Source organism: Puntigrus tetrazona, chromosome 6 (genome assembly GCF_018831695.1).
Source record: "Puntigrus tetrazona isolate hp1 chromosome 6, ASM1883169v1, whole genome shotgun sequence".
Classification (NCBI taxonomy): domain Eukaryota; kingdom Metazoa; phylum Chordata; class Actinopteri; order Cypriniformes; family Cyprinidae; genus Puntigrus; species Puntigrus tetrazona.
In genome coordinates, this window is record NC_056704.1 from 3048832 (window position 1) to 3069167 (window position 20336).

The 20336-nt window shown below is 37.5% G+C and overlaps 1 protein-coding gene across 4 annotated transcripts; it reads right to left on the bottom strand.

The window, feature by feature from the left end:
• Positions 1-82: 82 nt before the first annotated feature.
• Positions 83-19371, bottom strand: ccdc88aa (coiled-coil domain containing 88Aa). 4 transcript variants are annotated; one of them, XM_043242945.1, is made up of 27 exons: positions 18617-19371; positions 17969-18069; positions 16285-16390; positions 14550-14619; positions 13854-13912; positions 13646-13729; positions 13164-13304; positions 12817-12983; positions 11374-11455; positions 11006-11164; positions 10438-10584; positions 10189-10330; positions 9322-9995; positions 9108-9235; positions 8848-8989; positions 8498-8650; positions 8205-8366; positions 7320-7597; positions 6967-7110; positions 5593-5779; positions 5256-5401; positions 4358-4450; positions 4044-4267; positions 2984-3067; positions 2560-2736; positions 1845-1910; positions 83-1420 (listed from the first exon to the last, which is right to left on the bottom strand). In XM_043242945.1, the coding sequence occupies exons 1-27, from the start codon at positions 18674-18676 to the stop codon at positions 747-749; spliced, it is 4650 nt and encodes a 1549-aa protein (XP_043098880.1). In that variant the 5' UTR covers positions 18677-19371; the 3' UTR covers positions 83-746. The 4 variants fall into 4 exon arrangements, with proteins under 4 accessions (XP_043098880.1, XP_043098881.1, XP_043098882.1 ...); XM_043242946.1 differs by lacking the exon at positions 2984-3067; XM_043242947.1 differs by lacking the exon at positions 2560-2736.
• Positions 19372-20336: the final 965 nt, after the last annotated feature.

Below are 20336 nucleotides of genomic sequence, written 5' to 3' on the forward strand. Positions count from 1 at the left end.
ATAAAAATATATCAGAAAACGTCCTGTCGTTACAATGGATAAATACTGCAACATACTGAGACACCAGTCATCTGAAACCACATTGTCTATTATTGAGGCTTTATTATTAATCAAAAATCACAGTCTTTTAAAATATATTTTAAACCTGCTTACAATAGGAAACCAAAGCACAAATCAGCACAACAAACAAACTAGCAGATTTTTAATACGTTAGAAGGAAAACATGAAACTTAAGCAAGATACACAGATTTCCGTTGGTTTTTAACAAACACAAGGTGCATTTCAGCTAAAAATACTGCTCTTCTATACTGCAAACAAGGAAAATTACTGTAATATACAGTAGTCAGAACAAATAAACCACATCAGTTTTGATGCTACATGCTCAGAGGGGAACTTGTATATAATTTTCATCTTTTTTAATTTTTTTAGATTTAACCTTCATGCATGTAATAAAAAACAAACATGGGATCAGTTACCACATAGTTAAAATGCAAACAAAAAAATAGGCAAATTATGGAGAGATAGGGGAAAAAGTACATGTGCCAACCAAGACAAATTAAGGACCGTAGTTAAGGACTGTTCAAGGACAAGGATTGTTTCTTGGCTTCCTGTCTGATTATGCCTGAATTCACCTCAGAGATGACACAATCATAGTGCATAGTTGCCTTTCACGTGATTAGAATAAGAATAAATTTGCATTTATATGATTTCAGCAAAGACCTTTTAAAACTGGTATCATTTTTAATTCACTCACTGAAAATTGTGTTTGTAAAAACCGAATCAATGGTGAACGCTGAATTAAAAAGCTCTTCCGGTTTGTTGTCTTCCTCTTCAAGGACAGGGCTTTCTTTTGACACCTCTTCGCTGGAGTCAGGCTGAGGTTCAGCACCGTTCTTACTTGACACCGATCCGGTTGACTTCACTGACATGGTGCTATGCACGCTGGCACGTCGACTGTTGCCCTCCGACGTTGAGATGACGCAGCTGGCCCGGGGCAGAGTGGACAGAGCCTGGCCTGGTTTAGGGCTTCGCATCGGCGTGGCGAAGCAGTTTAAACACCCCGATACGGAGGAGGATTTCCCCTGAGTCTCAAGAGCAGGTTTAGACTCACACTCTGTACTTTGCACACTCTGTGTTTTATACAGTCCAATGCTTGCTTTGTCCAGCTTTTGGGCTGAACGTTCCCCAGCGGATCTCCCACTGCTGGTTCTGCGTACTCCACTCCCTGAGCAGCTGTAGCCCTGTCTGAGATCATCACGGTTGGGTCGGGCCGGGGAAGGAGAGTCGCCGAAACGCTGCCGACTGGACGAGGGTGGATCTGGAAGGGGGCTGCTATCACTGGACCAGGCCTCGTTCTCCAGGCTTATGCTGAACTCGCCGCTGCTCGCGCTTGGAGCACGACTCGATTTGCCATTCAGGCCTGGTGAAAATGTCAAGCAGAGGTGTAAAGGAGGTGTTCCATTCTGATAATTTACCCACCCCCATGTCTTTCTTTCTTCAGTCGAAAAAAGAAACTTTTGTTTTTTTTATATAGTGAACTTAAATGGTGGCCAATGGGTTAAATGTCCAAATTAAAGTTTTCTTTTCAAAAACCTTTATTCCTCGCCTGGGATCAAGCCCTTTGAAGCTGCAATTTAGACCTTTATCCTGCTGGTCCCAATTATAGTCCACTATACTGAGAAAATTCCTGTAATGTTTTCCCTGAAAAATTGTATTTCTTTGCAACTGAAGAAAGAAAGACATGAATATCTTGGAGTAAATTATCAGGAATATTTTATTTTGGTAGTGAAATTCACCAGCATCATGCGTTCCTCTGAAAGTGTAGTCTGCCAACAAATTCTTACCATGATCCTGGCCTTCAGTGCCATTTGCAAGCCTTGGTGGAATTGTTCCTCCTTGAAAATCTTTACCTTAAATGAAAAATGTGTAAACAGGCAATTAGATACTCTAGATACACACTGTGTTCCAATTACTTCCGATGTTTCAAAGGTGGATAATTACTATTAAGACTTTTACTCTGCATGGCAGCAAAGCACCAAAGCGGTGAAATGGTGCTTGCCCGTGCGAAAGTTGTGGCCGCAATACAAAGTTATTGGTTGGCAGAATGTTTCTTTGCGGTTGTTAAGGTGAGTGGCTTTTAGGATGTTGCTAGGGTACTTTTCACATCTCTGTGCATTATTTTATGCCCTACAAGGTTGAATGTGTAAGTACATAGTACGCAAATGCATAGGGTATAGTGTGCCATTTGGAATATAACATTAGTGTTTCTTGGCCTATTGTTATTGTGTTCTGGGTTGCCAAGGTGTTGCTATGCTGTGGTGTTGCTCTGAGTGGTTTTTATCCTACAGTATATTGCTTTATAGTTGCTATAGGTTGCTGGGTTGTTAAAATGTTTCTTTGCAGAAGCTAAGGTGTTTGAAATGGTTTCTATAGTGCATTGGATGGTTGCCATGGTGTTGCTATGCAGTTACTAGCATGTTTTTTTTTATTATGCTGATTTTTGGTGTTGATAGGACAGATAAACTGCATAATGTGTTAACATGCATTTTGGCTTATTACCTTGATTAGAGATTATTGTATGATTGTCTATGGAAGAGTATAGGTGAAATGATGACGATTTAGAGTGTTTTTTTGAAATGGCAATTGTGTGCTGCATTATTTGCTCTTCTGGCTGATATTCCTGCTTCCCAGAGTCCTCATCCAAACATCCCTCTGACTGCAGCAGGTCATTCATGGCTGAGATGGAACATGACAAGAGATGAAGATGACATGAGATGAGGTTTATGGGGCTGAAAGCCGAGGCAGCATTTGTCTGGAGGCATTTATCTCACATTATCACTTTTTTAAAACAAAATGCATTGATTTAAATGAAAATAACTGTTTTGTTCATATTTAAACTCTAATGCCTGACGATTATTAATCTTATCATGCAATGAAAGTGAAGGCACAGCTGTTACAGGAAGGGCAGGATGTGAGGTCTTACACAGAGATCGGCGGAAGAGAGACTTGACTTTGTCTTTATCCTTTGGTTTGTTACGCTTAATATGAAACATTTTCATGGTGCTGACTTGATCACCACAATGGAAAACATGAAGACGAGGGAGGAAAAACATGACAGTAAAAATGTTTGTGAACGTTGTCGTAGTAAAAGAAGGAAATTCTTTTAAAGGAAAGAACATGACAAATCACAAAACAACAACAGACACATACATTACTCATCTTTTTTGCTGCCTACTACGAATTTTAAGATGTTTTGTTCTTAAATTCTACAATTTAATGAGACATGTATTTCATGTTTTAAATAGGCCATTTCATAAAAACTAAATGCGATTTTTTTTGTCTTTATTGTTTTTTTTTCCTTTTAAATCCAATTGGCTTGCATTGTTCAGAAAATAAAAGTACAGCATATTTTCATAGTGCTCTGTTATCTTATTTATTATTAATATTTGTGTATATTTAATATTGTGTAATAATTAATGTTAATATTTGATTCCTCATGATATGACCCCTTTAAAACATAAGAATTGTTTGTTACACTTGTTTGAGGTGACTTTGTTATAGTGTAATTATAAATTTAAATCCTGAGTAATATTAATGAACTATATGTACTTACTATAACATTGGGATTAGTGTTTGGCTTAAGGTTACTTGCCTGTAATTATGCATAATGTATTTTTATAATAATAGTAAGTAGATGTAACACGTGTAACAAAGACACCTTCAAACAAAGTGTTGCCAAATATTGCGTGGAAAAGGACTTCACATAAAACAGGGAAACATATCTCAAATAACTGTTTATTTAGAGGAACTGAGCTCCTCTTTAAGTTTTTTGTGGCAGGTTTGCTTAGGGCAGAATTTCAGGACCTTTGTAATCAGCAGAGGTTGGCTACCCCATGTCAGTCTTCTGCCACAAATGGTTCTGTTCTTCTCCTGACCTCGGGACGTTGGGATGAAGGTTTTGCTGACTGAGTGGCTTGTTTCTAGATGTTCTTGGCTGGAATGGCTGGACTGTGACAGTTTCGTGTAACTGAGGTTATACTCACTGCTGCTCCTCTTAGGAGACACGGTGTCACCATTAAGAGAGTTGGAAGCAGATTCCTCAGAGCCCTGGGAACCCACAAAGGAGCCGTTGTCGTTGCAGCGCAGGTCATCCAGACCCTCGCATGACTCGGAGCAGAGCTGGGAAGCTGAGGAACGAACATGCTCCTGATCACGATTCCTCGTCTTCATCAGCTTCCTCATCTTCAGGGTAATCCAGTTGCCCCGTCTACATTGATTAATGGTTTGAAGACAAAAATTGTGATAAATAGAAACTTTTTTTTTTTAATGCAAAAAGCTTCACATCACAAGGTGGTACCTGCGTGGAGGTGATGGGTCATAGAACTTGTACTGATCCATGATTTTCTCTTCCAGCTTTTCCTTCTGCCTTCTGAGTTCATTCAGTTTGTCCCTGTCAAAAAAACAGTTAGTCTAGTGTTTTAATGTCATAATGTGCCATCAAGAGTTTTCAATATTTTTGATGACTTTGGACCTTCACTGTCCACAAGAATTTTCCAGTTTATTGCGTTTTACTTTTTACACATATTATTACGTGGATCTTCTACCCAATGAAATTATTATTTTATGTAACATATTTTTTTATGGTTTTAGTTTTAGTTAACTATACATACTTCAAAGGCAAAAAAAAATATTAAACCTGAATTTAAGTTCTTTTAGCGTATTTTAATGCTTATTTTTGTCTCATTTGTAGTCATCTTGAAACCCCCGTTCACTAGCTAAGGGCTTTCTTTATGGTACTTAATATAAAAAAAATATAAAAAAAATGTCAAGCTCTAAAAAAGTTCATGCTCTTGTTAATTCGCTGCACAAATAAAAAAAGTAGTAAGCACACACCACTGTTTATCTGTAAGTCAACCCATATTTACTGTCGTCTGGGTTATGTTTTTGACCTGACATAGTTTTGTTTATGGTTTTCGAGGATAAGGGAATGTCGAAGAACCTTCCTATGTAATTTGATTGCCCTAAACCAAGCAGCAGATAAATTTGTGCTAAAATACCATAGTCTAGGTGCATAGACTTTTATGTCAACAAGTAAAGATATGGAAATTGTTTCGTCTTACATTTACTAATTTATTTTTTGGGTTATCCTAATTATGCAATACTAACCATATGTGAGAGCCTTGGGTTTTTCAAAATATTAATAAGCTGTCTTTAAATGATTTCTGTGCTGTATAAACAAATCAAATGTCTCTTACATATACTGTCTCTGCTCCACATGGAATAGGTCCTTGCTCTCCATGGTCTGATCTAGCAGGGTTCGGTTCTGCAGCATCAGACTCTGGATCTGGTCCAGCAAGTGTCGGTTCTCTTCCTCCAAGTTTGCCTTCAGCTGGGTCAGCAACTGAACAGAAGCACAAAAGAAAGTAATTCATCATACAGTATTTATTTATTTATTTTTAAATGCTAGTTTAGATGGCAAGATTTTGTCCAGTTTCCACCAGCACAAACCAGGATAAACCAGCATGGTTTGTAAAAGATGGAAGTAAAATCTTGCAAGATTATTCTGCTCTGATTGAGTGAACTGCTACGTACCTCACACTGGTTGGTCAGTTTAATGATGGTGATTTCCAGCTGCTGGTTCTGCTCCTTGACTTTGGACAGCTCTGACTCCAGCTGTGTCTGCTCCAGTTTGCAGGAGTTCAGTTGGCTCTTTATGCTCTTGTGTTCAACCTGAAGCTCCTCATTCTCTGCTAACAGCTTCTGGTAGGTTTGATTAAGCCTAGGAGGAATAAAATGAATAAAATAGGTTCTACTATTTTATTCTTGTTAGTTGCTTTTTATTATTATTTATTTACTTTTTCTGGTTTTCTCTTCAATAGATCTAGTGCGGCTACTTGTCTGTTACACCTTTATTCCCCTGTCCAATTATTACTCTCCCTATTTCTTTCTGGTGGTTTTCTGAGTTCTTCTTCAGTGTGTTCTGTGAATTGGCAATCTTATCTTTGCATCGTCCCAGCCTCTAGAAATTGAGCTTTTCTCTGCCCAGTTGGTGTAACCTGTGTTTTGCCCACAGTGTATGCTCACCTTAGATTGTCTTTCTGGATCTGAACCTTGCCTTTTTTTAACTCTGTTTTTGCCCTGTCTGCACCTCATTGCCCCCCCTTCTGCTCGACTATTCTCCTGCCTTTGGATTTGTTGCCTCTCATCTCTCCTAGCGCTTACTGACAGAACTGAGTGTTATTTTTGGAGCTACAGACTGAGCTCTTGGGAACTGTTTGCATTTTGCCTGAGAACTATTTAGTTTTTTTTTTTTTTTTTATTGGGCGAGCGCCTATTTCAGTAAATAAAAAAATCACTGTCTCATCCGCTCCTGGGTCCTTTTCTGTCCTGACACCCTTTATGATTCTTTTTTTGGAATTGATTGGTCATAAGCCTTTTCTTTGCGTGAAAAAACAAACAAACAATATTTGTGGCTAACTCTGGTAATGTTCACTCAAAAATGGATATCCACATTCATATCAGTAAGGCCTACAATCATTCAGTTCCAAAAAGTAAAACTGTGGTTACTGAAAGAAAACAAGTTAATAAGATATAATAATATTAATAAGATATATATAATATTTCATCATAATATAGTGTAATAAAAAATGTGTTTTTTGTAGTTTGGTCATTTTGTACTGGTAACACCAGTGTAACAATGTGAGAAAAATCCCAAAAATACAAAATTAAAAAAAAAACGAATTTTTAGGAGAGAAATTGTTATAACCTGTGTAAGCAAAGTCAAAAATGTTTTGTCTAATGCGATAGGATTTTAGAGTAAAAAATATCCTCTGCAGGTCGTGATCATATGAAGTTGAAACATAATTGAGTCCCATTACTCTTAGTGTGACAGCCATTTTCTCTACTGTTTTCTGTACTGTACACAAAGTAATAAATCAAGTATATCTGAATGCACACAACACTGACCAGTCTTTCTCATCTCTGAGTCTTTGGCACTCTGCTGTTGTGCTTCTGCTTGTGCATATCTCATTCTGCATCTTCTGCTGTTCTTCTCTGAGAGCTTTCTCTAGCCCCTCCAGCTGAGCACGCTGCTGAAGTAGTGTGTTATACCTGGAATCAGGCAGACATTAACAGCGTTATGGTTTAATAGTGCTTGTCTACAGCAGCACATATACATAACACAAGTTTTGTTTTGAATTTTTAATGCGGCAAAGAAGCCAGAATAAATGTATTTAGTTATTTTATGTGGGATTATATCCCTACTCAGAACAGAAGAATCATCATCTTGTAAAAACAAATCTTACGGTGTTTGTACTAACCTGTCCTCCAGTGATCGGTGCTCTATCTCCAGGGTTCGGTGACTGTTCTCCATCGTGGAGTACCTGTGAGAGAGCACCTCCAGCTCTGCTGCCTGTCTCTCATGCAGGACGCTCAGCCTCTCGTGGTCCCGGAGAAGAAGTTCATTAACGGTGCGCAGATCTTCTCTCTCCCGCATCGCGCCCTCCCTCTCAGCCTCCAAACTCTGCCGTTCCCGCTGTAGCTGTGCGTTATGGGCCATCAGAGAGGAATTCTGGGAAGTTACAGTGGACTTCTCTACCTAAGAGAAAATGAGAATTCATTAGAAGGAAAGCAATAAATACTTTTATATAACGCAGCATGAAACTGATCAAAAAGTGACATTTAAAATGTTACAAAAGATTCATTTTTCAAATAAACACTGTTCTTTTTAACTTTCTAAAAATTTCAATTTAATACTGAAGAACGCAGATGTTTTCAACATTTATAATAATAATAATTTTTGTTGTCTCTGAGAGATCAAATAACACTAAAGATTGGAATAATAGCAGCTGAAAATGCACAAGAATAACTTGCATTTTAGAATAAATTACAATAGGAAACAGTTATATATTTCACAATATTTGTCTTCTACTGTATTTTTGTAAATAAACATATGCAGCATTAAAGGAATAGTTCAGCCAAAAATTAAAATTCATAATTTACTGAGTCATTTACATCATTGAGTATTTCCCCCATCGAGTACAACGTATTGTATTTGGCAGAACAAAGAAATTCATACAGGTTTGGAACTACTTGAGTATTGGTGAGTAAGACAGAATTTTAAGTTTTGGGTGAACTAAAGAACCTACAGTAAGTCAATTTCTTAAGGCAATTAAGGCAAAAGCTTCTGATTTCATGTGACTTACCTGCAGTTGTGCATTGTGTGTCTGCAGTGCTGTGTTGCTTTCCTGCAAAGAAGCCGTCTGCTGCTGTAATGCAATTATTTGCGCCTGTAACCCATCTGACTGCACCTGCAATGTCTGCAGTTGTGTTTGCAATGACTGTTTCTCAGCCTGCAAAGTTGCATTCTGCATAAGAAAAACAAGGGCCATATAAGTCCAATTTCTGTCGCTCAACTATGACATGATGACGCTTTCAACACCATTGCTGTGGGTTTAATTCCTAAACGTACATGTACTGATAAAAATGTATATCTCACATTTCTCTCCACCTCAATGAGTCGATCCTTGAGCTTAAGCAATGCCCATGTGGCCTCCTGACTCTCCCTGTGCCATTTCCTCTCTGGTGGAGAACACTGTCCTGCGTTTTCCTCCTCATCCCTCTGAAGCAATGCCTCATAGTTCTGTTTGACCTGCAAAAAAAAAATCATATATATGAAGAATTCAATAAAGGGATTCTTTATTGAATGAAAATGAAAAAAGCCATGGCTTGGCTTTTTTGCTTTTTGTTTTCAAATATGTTAGCTAAACATGAGTTTGCTTTGTTCTTTCCCAATTCAAGTAGGACTACCAAATACATTTTATTGCTTTGGACTTGACTTCAACTCACAGTTTTAAGATCCTGTCGCAATTGCTGGTTTATCTTGGCCGATTCTTGCAAACGGGCCTCGAGGGCAGTCATTCTCTCTTTCTTAATCTTTAGGGATTTCATTAGAGAAGATTCCAGCTCTGACTCCAAATGCTTACACTGACTGGAAATGGGAGAGAGAGTGACGGAGACAAAGACAAAGGTGGTCATTCGACATTTCTAAGGAATCTGACATTTAAAAGCATCACCTTGGGCTTCGCTGAATATATAAGTCTGCATACCTCTGGTCTATAGCCTCGTGATCTGCCATTCGTGTCTCCTGGTTTAACCTCATCCTCTCTAGTTCATAAGTCAATTTCTCAAAATCAGATTCTTTCTGTTGCAGTTTTAACCTCTGGTCCAGCAGCTCCTGGAGCGGAAAACAGTACATTTGAGAAAAATAAGAGACCACTGAGAAAGTGTAAAAAGCTACAAAGCCTTTGCTGAAGTGGTAACCTCTCTTAATGTCATCAACATCCTCTTGTCCATTCCAGCCTGTTGAATCAGCTCTTGGTTTTCCTTCTCAAGCTCTTTGTTCTTAGCACAGCATTCATTAAGATAGTTAGCCTTTTTAACCAGGGTACGGTTCTCCTTCTCAAGAACCACCAACTTCAGGTTGCTACTATCCAGTGAGGCCTCCTGAATCTTCACTTGCTGCCGCAATCTCCGATTCTCCTTCTCAAGACAACTCCTATCTTGCTCCAAATGTCCATTCTCATGCACTAGACCTTGGTTTTCCATGTCCACTTGTCCTTGATTGTGGCTGAAATTTAATTGAGGACTCTGGTTTACAGCCTCCAATTCATGGAGCTCTACTTCAAGACATTGAAGATTGCCATTAGTATTTTCCAAGGATGTATGTTCTTTGTTCTTCAAATGTTCTTTGTCAAGGGAATGATTGCTGGTCTTCTGGGTGATAATTTGGCGATTGTGCACATTGGCAAATGCTGGAGTAGATTTGTGAGTCTTACAGTCTATTACATCCATCTGCCCATTTTCCTCAACATCCAATGCATGACCAGTTCCTTGTAGTGCCTCCAAGGCCTTCAACAATCTCTGGTTTTCTTTTTCCAGTTTCAGCAACCTACTACAGGTCTTTTCAGTTACCTCCTGTCCCAAAGACTTCAGCTCTAGAACCATATAAACATTTAGTTTGATTACAGTTTTTTTTTTATTTATTCACAGCTTTTTTTTGCAAGCTATCGAATGCTTCTATGTAATAGCAATATGTTGGTTTTAAAGTAAGGTTTGGAGTAATGTCTTTAATTGCATAGCGGTCCACAAGCCTTGTCAAATTGGCAGTGCTAATGTTTTCATTAATACCTGAATTCTGTTGGGGGTTCTTGGCAAGTTCTAGCTCCCAGCCCAAACGTTGTGATTCTTCCATACTCCTTTTCTGAGTGAGCTCCAGTATGACGTTCCTTTCCAGCAGCTCCTCTATTCGCCTTCTGTCCACAGTTCTTTCCTAAAACACATTAGACAGACAAAATAATTTGGAATGGCAATAACAGAAATGGTGTATAGTAATTTTGGAGCAGATCTTTTTCACAGATATCATTGCTTCTTCTTCACCTCCTCCATTTCATGAAGTTTTGATTCTAGTAGGAGGTTGTGTTTCTCCAGATGGTGCAGTTTGTCAGATCGTGGTTTGAGACTGTGTAGCTCTTCCACCAGCATGGCCTTACTTTCCATCAACACCTGATTATCTTCCTTCAGCTCCTGTCAAAAACAAAAAAAGTTTAGGTTAGATTTCTCACTCATGCACATACACTAGAAACCCCGGGACAGTTAAGATTTTATCAGCAAAACTTTTTATATTGATCTTTACATTCAGCAAAATTTCAGATTTTGCAAATAATTCTACTTCGTGGCTAGTAAAGGCTGAAAATTCAGCTTTGCCATCACAGGAATAAATTACATTATTTTTACAGCATTATTTTAAATTGTAATATTTCACAGTATTGCTGTTTTTACAGTTTTTGGTTGCTGTTTTCACTGTTTTCACAGACAACGGCAGCCTTGATGAGGTGAAGATTTCTTTCAATAACTTGAAATTACTACTTTCGAAAAATTTATCTTACCAACCCCAAACTTCTGAATGGTACTGTACATGCACACATAAACACTGTTTTATACACACCTCCAGTTTGACTTTATAAAAGTTCATGTTGTGAAGTTTATCTTGGTAGCGAGCCACTTCACTCTCCAGCTTGTCTGCTCTGATGGCTCTTTCTTTCATTGCATCCAGCTCATCACGGTACATCCTGGCTGCTCGTGCATCTGTTAGCAGCTGCATATTCTGCCACAGACCCCCAAAAGTAGATGGGATAGAACTTTAAAATAACAACCTTAACCATTTATAAACAAACATAACATTAATTTATACATTAACTTGAAAGTGGCCATGTCTATAACATAAAACCATGACCATGTAGCAAATTTTAAACTGTGACAAAAGTGAAAGTTCATTGCTGGAGCTTTAGATATTAAAATACTTTTTTTTAGTACCTCTTGTTGAAGTCTTTTAAGCTCCGCCTCCACACTTTCTAGGTCTTGCCTGCAGTCTAAGAGCTGTTCACTTTTCTCCTCTCTGTTGCAACACAGGAAACAGATGAGGGATTAATATATAATCATTTAACCAGAGAGGAGCAAGTACAAAACCACACACCTACATATGTGTGTATATAAGCGTAAGTACATATAAATATAACCAATGCAAGAGGGTACACAAATACAAACTACTACAAGCAAACACAAGCCAAACATCAGGCACAGCTTTCCTATGTTTGACTTAAATATGAACAGAACCTGCTACATACAATGCATTATAGAAAATATATTTGCATTTTCTCTATGAATTATAGCTCTCATAGATACTGGTTCTTAAAAAAAGAACATTCCCCACTGCCAAACAGATGGTGCACATGCACTTCTCTGGCCCATACATTATACAGACATTAAGCGGCAAAGTAAAAAATATCTCATGCTACACATTTTAAAATCATGGTAAACTGTTTTCTGATAGTGCTCTTTAATAAATTTGGTATTAAAATTTAGTATAATAAAAAGTTAATATAAACACCTAAAATATTTCCGAAATCATTTTTTATAGCTCAGTATGCCTAGAATTATCACTACAAAAGATGTTTTATCTCCAAATGAAACTTGAAAAAGTCTACTTCCTTTATGAATTACTGAAACATCGCACATTCACTTTAAAATATTGAGAAAGCGGCATTGTTTTGTTAAGACATAAAACAAGATTGCAGCAGTGTGAGCAGTATAGTAAGTAATACAGTGGGTTTGTGGATGGATGGATGGATGGATGGATGGATGGATGGAAAAAGAATTGATGGATAGAAGGCTGGATGGGTGGAAACGAGGGGGGTTGACTGTCTGTAGCATTACACTAAGAGGATCAAAGTGGGTCAGCAGAATAAGGACAGACCCTGCACTGTGCCAGGGTCTATTTAATCTGGGACAAGTTTCCTACAGACATTTTACTGTAACCACAGAACCAGCTATTACAGATGAATCAGTGAAGCTTTATTTATTATAAAGTAGATTAATCAATAAAAAATGTAAGATTACAATTTATCTGAAATCTGATGTAGTGCATGGGATTATTAATGACATAAAGTAATATAAGCTATATTATTGACAACATTTTAAGCTTTAGCATTATTATAAGCTTTCAATATTATTAATGCTTAGAATGCTGACGAATGCAGATGTGGCTGTCTATCGTGAACAGTTATAGACCCCATTAAATGTCTTGATAAGGGCAGTTTTCTTTCCCAACACATTTCCTATTAAAACAGGAAGTCACAGTCATGAACCATGATTTTCTGCTTGATAAAATGATGCAGTCATATACCAATATAAACGTTGTATCATACGTCATATCTGTGCGTGTGTAGGTCATTTTAGTGTGTGTGTGAATTTGCTCACAGCTCCTGTCTGAGGCGTTTGATCTTGGCTTTAGTGTCCGTCAGCTCTAGTGCCAGATGCTGCTGGGATAAAGAGAGCCGGCTGCTGGCGGACTCTGTGAGGGAGGAGTCATCACCAAACACTACAGACTTTATTGTCTGTTTCCCCTGCATCAGCTCCACGATGGCCTACCGGCAGAGAAAGAGAGAGAGGGATCAGACAAGAGAATCAATTAGTTTATCATTTCATGCTCGTATTTATTTTTCTTCACACTGCAGCCAAGCACAATAGGCCTTTTTGAAAGGTTTCATCTAGAAAAGTGGGGAAGGGAATGGATTTTGTCATTTCTGTATGACTTTTGAAGATACCTCAAATTGCCGGTCACGCTGGTCCACTAGCATTTTGAGGTTAGTGCTTATACTTCTGCAGAGATTTTCCCATTCCTCTGGACACAGGCCCTCCATCTCCAACCAATGCAGATCAAACACGTTCTCCTGACAATGAGTCACCTGGAGTGCAAAAACATGTCTCAATCAGCATTTTGTACAACATTTGGTATTTTCTACCTACTGCTGAATGCACAACACCTCCCGGCAAGAAAGTACATAATAGATAACAGAAGTTACATGCTGCTGACAATCTGCAAACAAAAGGATTTCTGATGTATTATCTTGTTAAGTTATTAAGACACACATTATGTCTGTAGGGTGCTTGTTTCGGGCAGACATGATTTTAATCAGTTCTCCCTGAGAAGCCCAATCAAATATAATTACTACATGACTACACAGATAATCAGCCATATGTGCCACATTTGCCAAGCAATTATGTCTGTTGTAGTCTATTCCTGTACCTCTTGGATATGAGCTGCGATAGCTGCTTTTGTGTCAAAATCAAGACTTTGTATCTTCTCGATATACTCCTCTTTTCTTTCACACTGTAAAACAGCAACAGACAGTTTTAGGCATACATGCTAGAAGCAGCACTGCTACAGTTTGATAAAGTACAATTAAAAAATGAAAAGTTCAATGAACAGTCAAGTGCACACAGTGGCATATTACCTGCACAGCACAGCCAAGCAACAGTAGCAGCAACTTCCTGATCTCTTCTAGACCTTCCTCTAGAAAAAAAAAGGTGTCATTTGTTAAAACAAGTGCTTTACAAATGCAAAAGATTCTGAATCTGCTTGCTCGCATTCGTCTGGTTCGCTCCGAGATAAAAACTGTTTTACAGTAAAAACTGTAATATTGTGAAATATTATTAGAATTTAAAATTAGTGTTTTGTATATAAGAAAAAGTTATTTATTCCTGTGATGCAAAGCTGAATGTTCAGCATCATTACTCCAGTCGTCACTGTCAAACGATCCTTCAGAAATATTTCTAATATACAGATTTTTTGCTGGGAGGGGGACATAATATCTTAATTATAGTCTTAACTGTGACATTCATACTGACTCCAGACTTTCCAGTAGTAACATGCCGTCATTTAATCCAAATGCTTCTAGATATGCAATTTATTCTAAAGAAAGACACTGTAGATATCAAGATATTGTGTAATAACTCCTGAAACTTTAAGCGCAAACATCCCAGAGGGATATGAAGGCAAGTATCGGGAAGGATAGAAAAGTATTTTAAAAGAGAAAGTAACATGAAAGGGCTCGTAAAGGATTGTTCATGTGCACTTCATTATATTCAAGCGACTGGATCTATTGTGCTCTTTCTCAGAATCTGTTAAAAAAAATAAAATAGCTGAGTACCACAGAGCGGGTTCCTGCCCAGCAGCAGAACGTTGGCAGGAGGCGTCATAATCAGCTGATGCAGGGTCTCCTACAATAAATAGGATGCAGAAACGGGAGATAAGAGAGAGGAGATGCAGAATCTTGTCCAAAATCAGCAGCTCTGAGTTTTATTAAAGAGCAAAAACAGACCCAGCTGCCATCGGTTTCTTTGCATTCAACCGTTTTAAGCTGTAAATAACAGGCAGGCCAGGGACTTGGGTAATTGTTCAGAGACATCTCAAAGAGTTCAGGAAACTTGGGGGATGGTTTAAATGATTAAACTTTGAAGTGGTGCTTTAATGTATTTGAATGTTGTGGTCACCTTCAACTGCAATCTTATTAATTTCTGAAAAAAGAAACACACATTAAAGGACAAATGGAGATGTAATTTAAGAAGTTAGATTGCACTGCACTAACTAAAAGATTTATTAGTCTTTCTTAAAAAAAACACGTAACCAGACAACCACAGTATTTGAGAGCATTCATTACAGAGCATTACAGCTTAAATCAGCATGACATTGTGTATAATTAATTATTAAACAGTATTATTTAATAATGCCTCCTTGTGGAAGGCAGACGTTCCAGAATGTTCAGGGCTTTTTAATATAGAGGTTATGCTAACACAAATCGACAAGGTTATGGGTAGGCTTACTCTGTCTGTCACTTTTCCATATGGGAATTTGTTAATGCTGATTCTACTTGGGCTGAATCATTTCGAGTTTTGCTGAACAAGCTAGATCAGTGATCGAACGCTCCTCAGGCTAACAAAACTCAAAGGAAGATAAAGTCAGCTCCGAAGATTCAAGATGCTGAGCAGAGACAACTCTGTCACGCTATTTTACATGAAATTAAAAAAGCATGTGCATTTATTTTCTCAGCTTTGCTTTGGATTTAGATTAGCTTTTTTACGAAGCCATAATTTCCACCAATTTAAAACCCGAAAATGAAGCAACAGGAAATAATTGCATTACTTGGCTGGTCTGTTTTTTTAGGGTACTTTCATTAGTTTGACCGCTTTAGCCGGCACCATGAGAGACAGGTCTCGTGGGATGTAAAATGGGTCACTTTCCAGCTTTGCTCCGGGCAAATGCTGTTTCCTAGCTACTGATTACACAGATGTTGGCTTGGCGCACTGATATCTAGGCCAGCCTCTTTGAGGGGAGCTTGTAGGTCTGGTGGCGAGGCTATTTCCACACGGACAGATGTGCAGGATGCGGGGTGGGTAGCAGGAACTTTAGGGTATGACTTCAAATCCTGTCCTTCCACCCAGACGGCCCCCGATTGGGAATATGCAAAATCCAGTATTGTAAAAAGGGAACTTGACATTGAACTTTCATGCAGCAAAAACGTCCTTGAAAAAAAGACTTGGGTTATGTGCTTGTGTGTGTGTGAATATAATATATATATATATATATATATATATATATATATATATATATATATATATATATATATATATATATATATATATATATATAAGGACATGTTTGAAAAATATATAATGTATGTGTGTGTCTTTGTAAATATATACATAATAAATGTAGTTTTTGGATGCGATTAATCATAGCCCAGCATATACATATTTTATATATATATATATATATATATATATATATATATATATATATATATATATATATATATATATTTTTTTTTTTTTTTTTTTTTTTTTTTTTGTGTATTTAATTCACTATTATTTTTCTCTGTGCCTTACCTGGTAGTATGATTTGATGTGGTAGATGAGAACAGACAGGTTTTGTGCTCTCTGGCAGACATCATTGTTCACTTTGTTTAAAGCTTGAACAGTCCCTTTAGGATTTCTGTGAAAAAAAGGCATTAACTTATTCCTGCATTATAAAATCAACTCAGTAAGAGGCAACTGAGACATCTTGTTTCTGAAGACCTGTTTAGTACATTAACCTGGACTAAGGGGCATGAGTAATAATAGCAACAAAACACAATCCTTTCATTCATTCCCTTTTTTTTCCACATGACTTCATTCCTCAACTAGCCAGCACTACGGCAGACGCAGACAGAGGCAAAAGCAGCAGAATTCAGTCCAGGTCAAGTCTTGAGACTTTTAACTCTTCTAGTTCAGCAGGTCAAGGTCCGAGTCCTGACACAGTGACCTAAAACGCTGCTGTCCCTTGATAAACTTCAGTCTGGGATGCTGTCCATGCCACCATCGAGCTCTAATCCATCAGCCTCCCTGAATCTGTGGGATTACTGTGGCCGGCTTGATACTGTACGGTTTACTACCTCAGCATCTTTACAGATTATTTTGCTTTTGAAAATACACGTTCTGGGCATTAACTATCCTTAATGGAAATGAAACGCATGCTACCTAAAGACATGGTTGGGTTTTTAACATTTAAATACAGCTGTGCGTTTTTGTCTGAGATGGAAATAGAATTTGGGGCAAAAACAACCCACCCATATGCACCCATCCAAATTCTGTTCAGCCAAACAGTCTGACGGATTGACTACAAAGTGTTCCTTCATGACCGTGACAAAGCATACAGTGTTTTGGGTCTCCTGCATGGAATGAGTCATTTAAAAGCTGAAACACATGCTGTCTAAAACACTGCTCGATATTACATGCAAACAACACCGAATGGTGGTGGTAACTTCACAGTATGGGGTCTGGAATGAGGGCACACGAACTTGATCACATGTAGAGACAACCTGTGAACTGAAAAGTCACTGAGAGAAGCCTTTCAACAATATGCCCTTAAGCAAAGCACTCAACTAGTATTAGATTGCTTTGGATCATTAATTTAGGCTCAACAGCTAATTGAATGTGCAACAAATGTTTACTTTGCTGTATATACCAGTAAAGAGTTTGGGATTGGTATACTCACCAAGTTTCACCAAGATTTTATTTTAATTATTAGAAATTAAAATGTAATATTGTGAAATGTTATTACAGTTTAAAAATGTTTATATATATATATATATATATATATATATATATATATATATATATATATATATATATATATATATATAATATGTAATTTCTTCTAAATTTTATGTTAAGAAAAAAAAAATAAATAAAAAATAAATATATATATATATATATATATATATATATATATATATATATATATATATATATATATACAAATTACTGAATAATTAATATTTTTGGAAGAAATCATTTAAAAACACAGCATTTATAGAAATCATTTGTAACATAATAAATGTCTTTCTAGTGCTGTATGCTGCATTTTTAGTATAATGTCTTTTTAAAGAAATGTATAATTTACTAACCCCAATTTATCCCAAAAAATGTTCTCGTAAAAAAGATGAGATTAATAAAAATCTCAACTACTCTACAGTCAAACACAATTCTTGCTATTCTTGAATTATATAACTGTTTGCAATTGGATACTTACATTTGATTCATGACCTTGTTCAAGAATATGCCATCCACTAACTCGGTGTATTCAGAGAGCATGTTCCCCTCTTTGTCACCTAGCTGACCAAATGTCTTAACCTGTAGAACACAGATACACATACGCATATATGAGAAATTAAAATGACACGTCATGAAGTGACAGCAGTTTTTTCTTCTTCTTGACAATACCTTTGTGTCTTTGACCTACACACACACATATTTGTTTCCCCACACTGTTAAAGGTTTGGGCTTTCCATAGTATTCTATTATTTTATACTGACCAAACGATATCTTCCATCCCCTAACCCCAATCTTAACCCGAAAAGAAAACCTGTTTGCATCTTTGCAGGCCTTTTGCATTTACTATGTCTAATTATGTAGTTAGGAGACTGCAGGCCTGTCCCCACAATGTCAAACATTTCATGTTTACTATCCTTCAGGTTATATCGTCCTCACAATGAGGCATAAATAAGTACACACACACACACACTATTTGTTCACATCCATTTTTTGTCAGTCTATAAGACTTTGTCAGCTGTCACAACAAAGATAGCTTGATCTTCCAGAGACAATAGCTTCTCTGACACAAAACGTTTTCTATGTTCTGCAGAATCTGCTCGTGACAGACACAAAAATTGCAACTTACCCAAGTGACAAGAGGGCTGCTCATGAACTGCTCTAATATGACCGGAATCTCCCCCTCCATATTTATATTACACGATCAGAGAGATTGAAAAATAAACGCAGTTGGAAAAAACACATAAAATCCATATAAATCCAGCGTTGGTGGTTTACCCTTCTCCATAAGCAGCCGAGCAGACGAAATCTAGCTGCATCATCGAGCAAGGGACAAATCTGCAGATGATCGATGCAGGATTTCACGTTCGTGCAGCTCGCTCGTCGTCAACACACTGTTATCTGTTATTAGGTTGAAAACAAACGCAGAATGTTGCCTTTTAAATGTCCCATCAGGACTGCAGCATCCTCCGGCGCAGCTCGCACATCACGCCGAAACTGCAGTGCAGGGTGTTCACTACAGGATCCATCCTCACTTACTACTGCGTGTGAAGTTTTAAAGTAAAACCACCGGCCGTAGGACCCCAGCAACGCGGTTTTAATAACTTGATGTAAACTCGAAACATTCAACGCACTCTCATCAAAGTGAAATATCCCAAAAAAGATGTAAGCTCTAATTGAAAAAAAGTTTTAGTAGTTATTTCTGTATTTTCCGTCCCGCAGCATCCGCACGATCTCGACAGCATTAATTCCATAGCAACTGTGGTTTAGTACATCTCTGACCTTAATCTGTTACCATAACAACTGCCGTCAACCCCCTCAATCACCAGTTAAAATATCATAACAGGCTTATTGAGCGTAATCTGACCCGGTCTGTGCTTTAAATCGTCACCCATGAGGGATGAACAGAATAATGACCACATCCACACATTCTGCTGAGGGGTGGACTGCGTAGACTGTATTGGAAGAGTTATTCTTTCTTCAAGTTTGGAAAAAGTTCCGTCAATATAACAGACTATCGAGTCTGTTATATTAACATCTCATGATATGAATAAATTAAATACGCTTACATGAAAAATAATAACGGGGCAAACTCCCTAAACAAATCATGTAAGGCGTTGGCGCCACCTTGTGGAAGAGTTCAGAACAAAAAAAACAGTTTTCGAGCGGTTTGAAACTTTCAGCTCCCTCCAGCGGTGAAAAGCTTTTTTGATCCTTTTCTCGTTTTAGTCTCTTTATTCTCATCTGTTCTAGTCTTTTTGTGGCATTTGTCTCTGTAAACCGTTAACAGATAAGAAACCATGAACATTTCGCATTGGCTTCCGGCTTACCATATATGGACTGCCTGTTGTGAACCCAGTTGCCAAGTCCGCAAATTATATGCGATTTTGGGGCACCTTTCTTTTTTGGAAAATTGCGTGAAAATATCCTTAGTCGCGAGTTGCGGCTTTTGGGTATTATTAAAAAAAATACGGTTGCTTGTCTGACAAGCAACTTCGTTTATTATGTTCGTTAACCCTAAACTAAACTAGACATTTTGCAATTTCTATTTGTATGTTTTGCCTCAAAAGTATGATGGTTAAGTATGATATATATATACACACAGATTTGTATAGGTAATATGCATTTTTGTAGAAAGACTAAGACTTTGTCCAAATACCCACTTTGCACTTGACCACTTGACTACTTAAATTGCATAGACTGTATCCTGTGTTTGGCCCAAGTGTTCAAGTGGGTGTGAAAAACCCAAACTTGCATGTAGAATTTCTTACCTCATGTGACACACTTTTTGTCTGTCTGAGAACAATAAACAAAGCTTCATCGACTTTCTATTTTGCTCTTAAATGAGA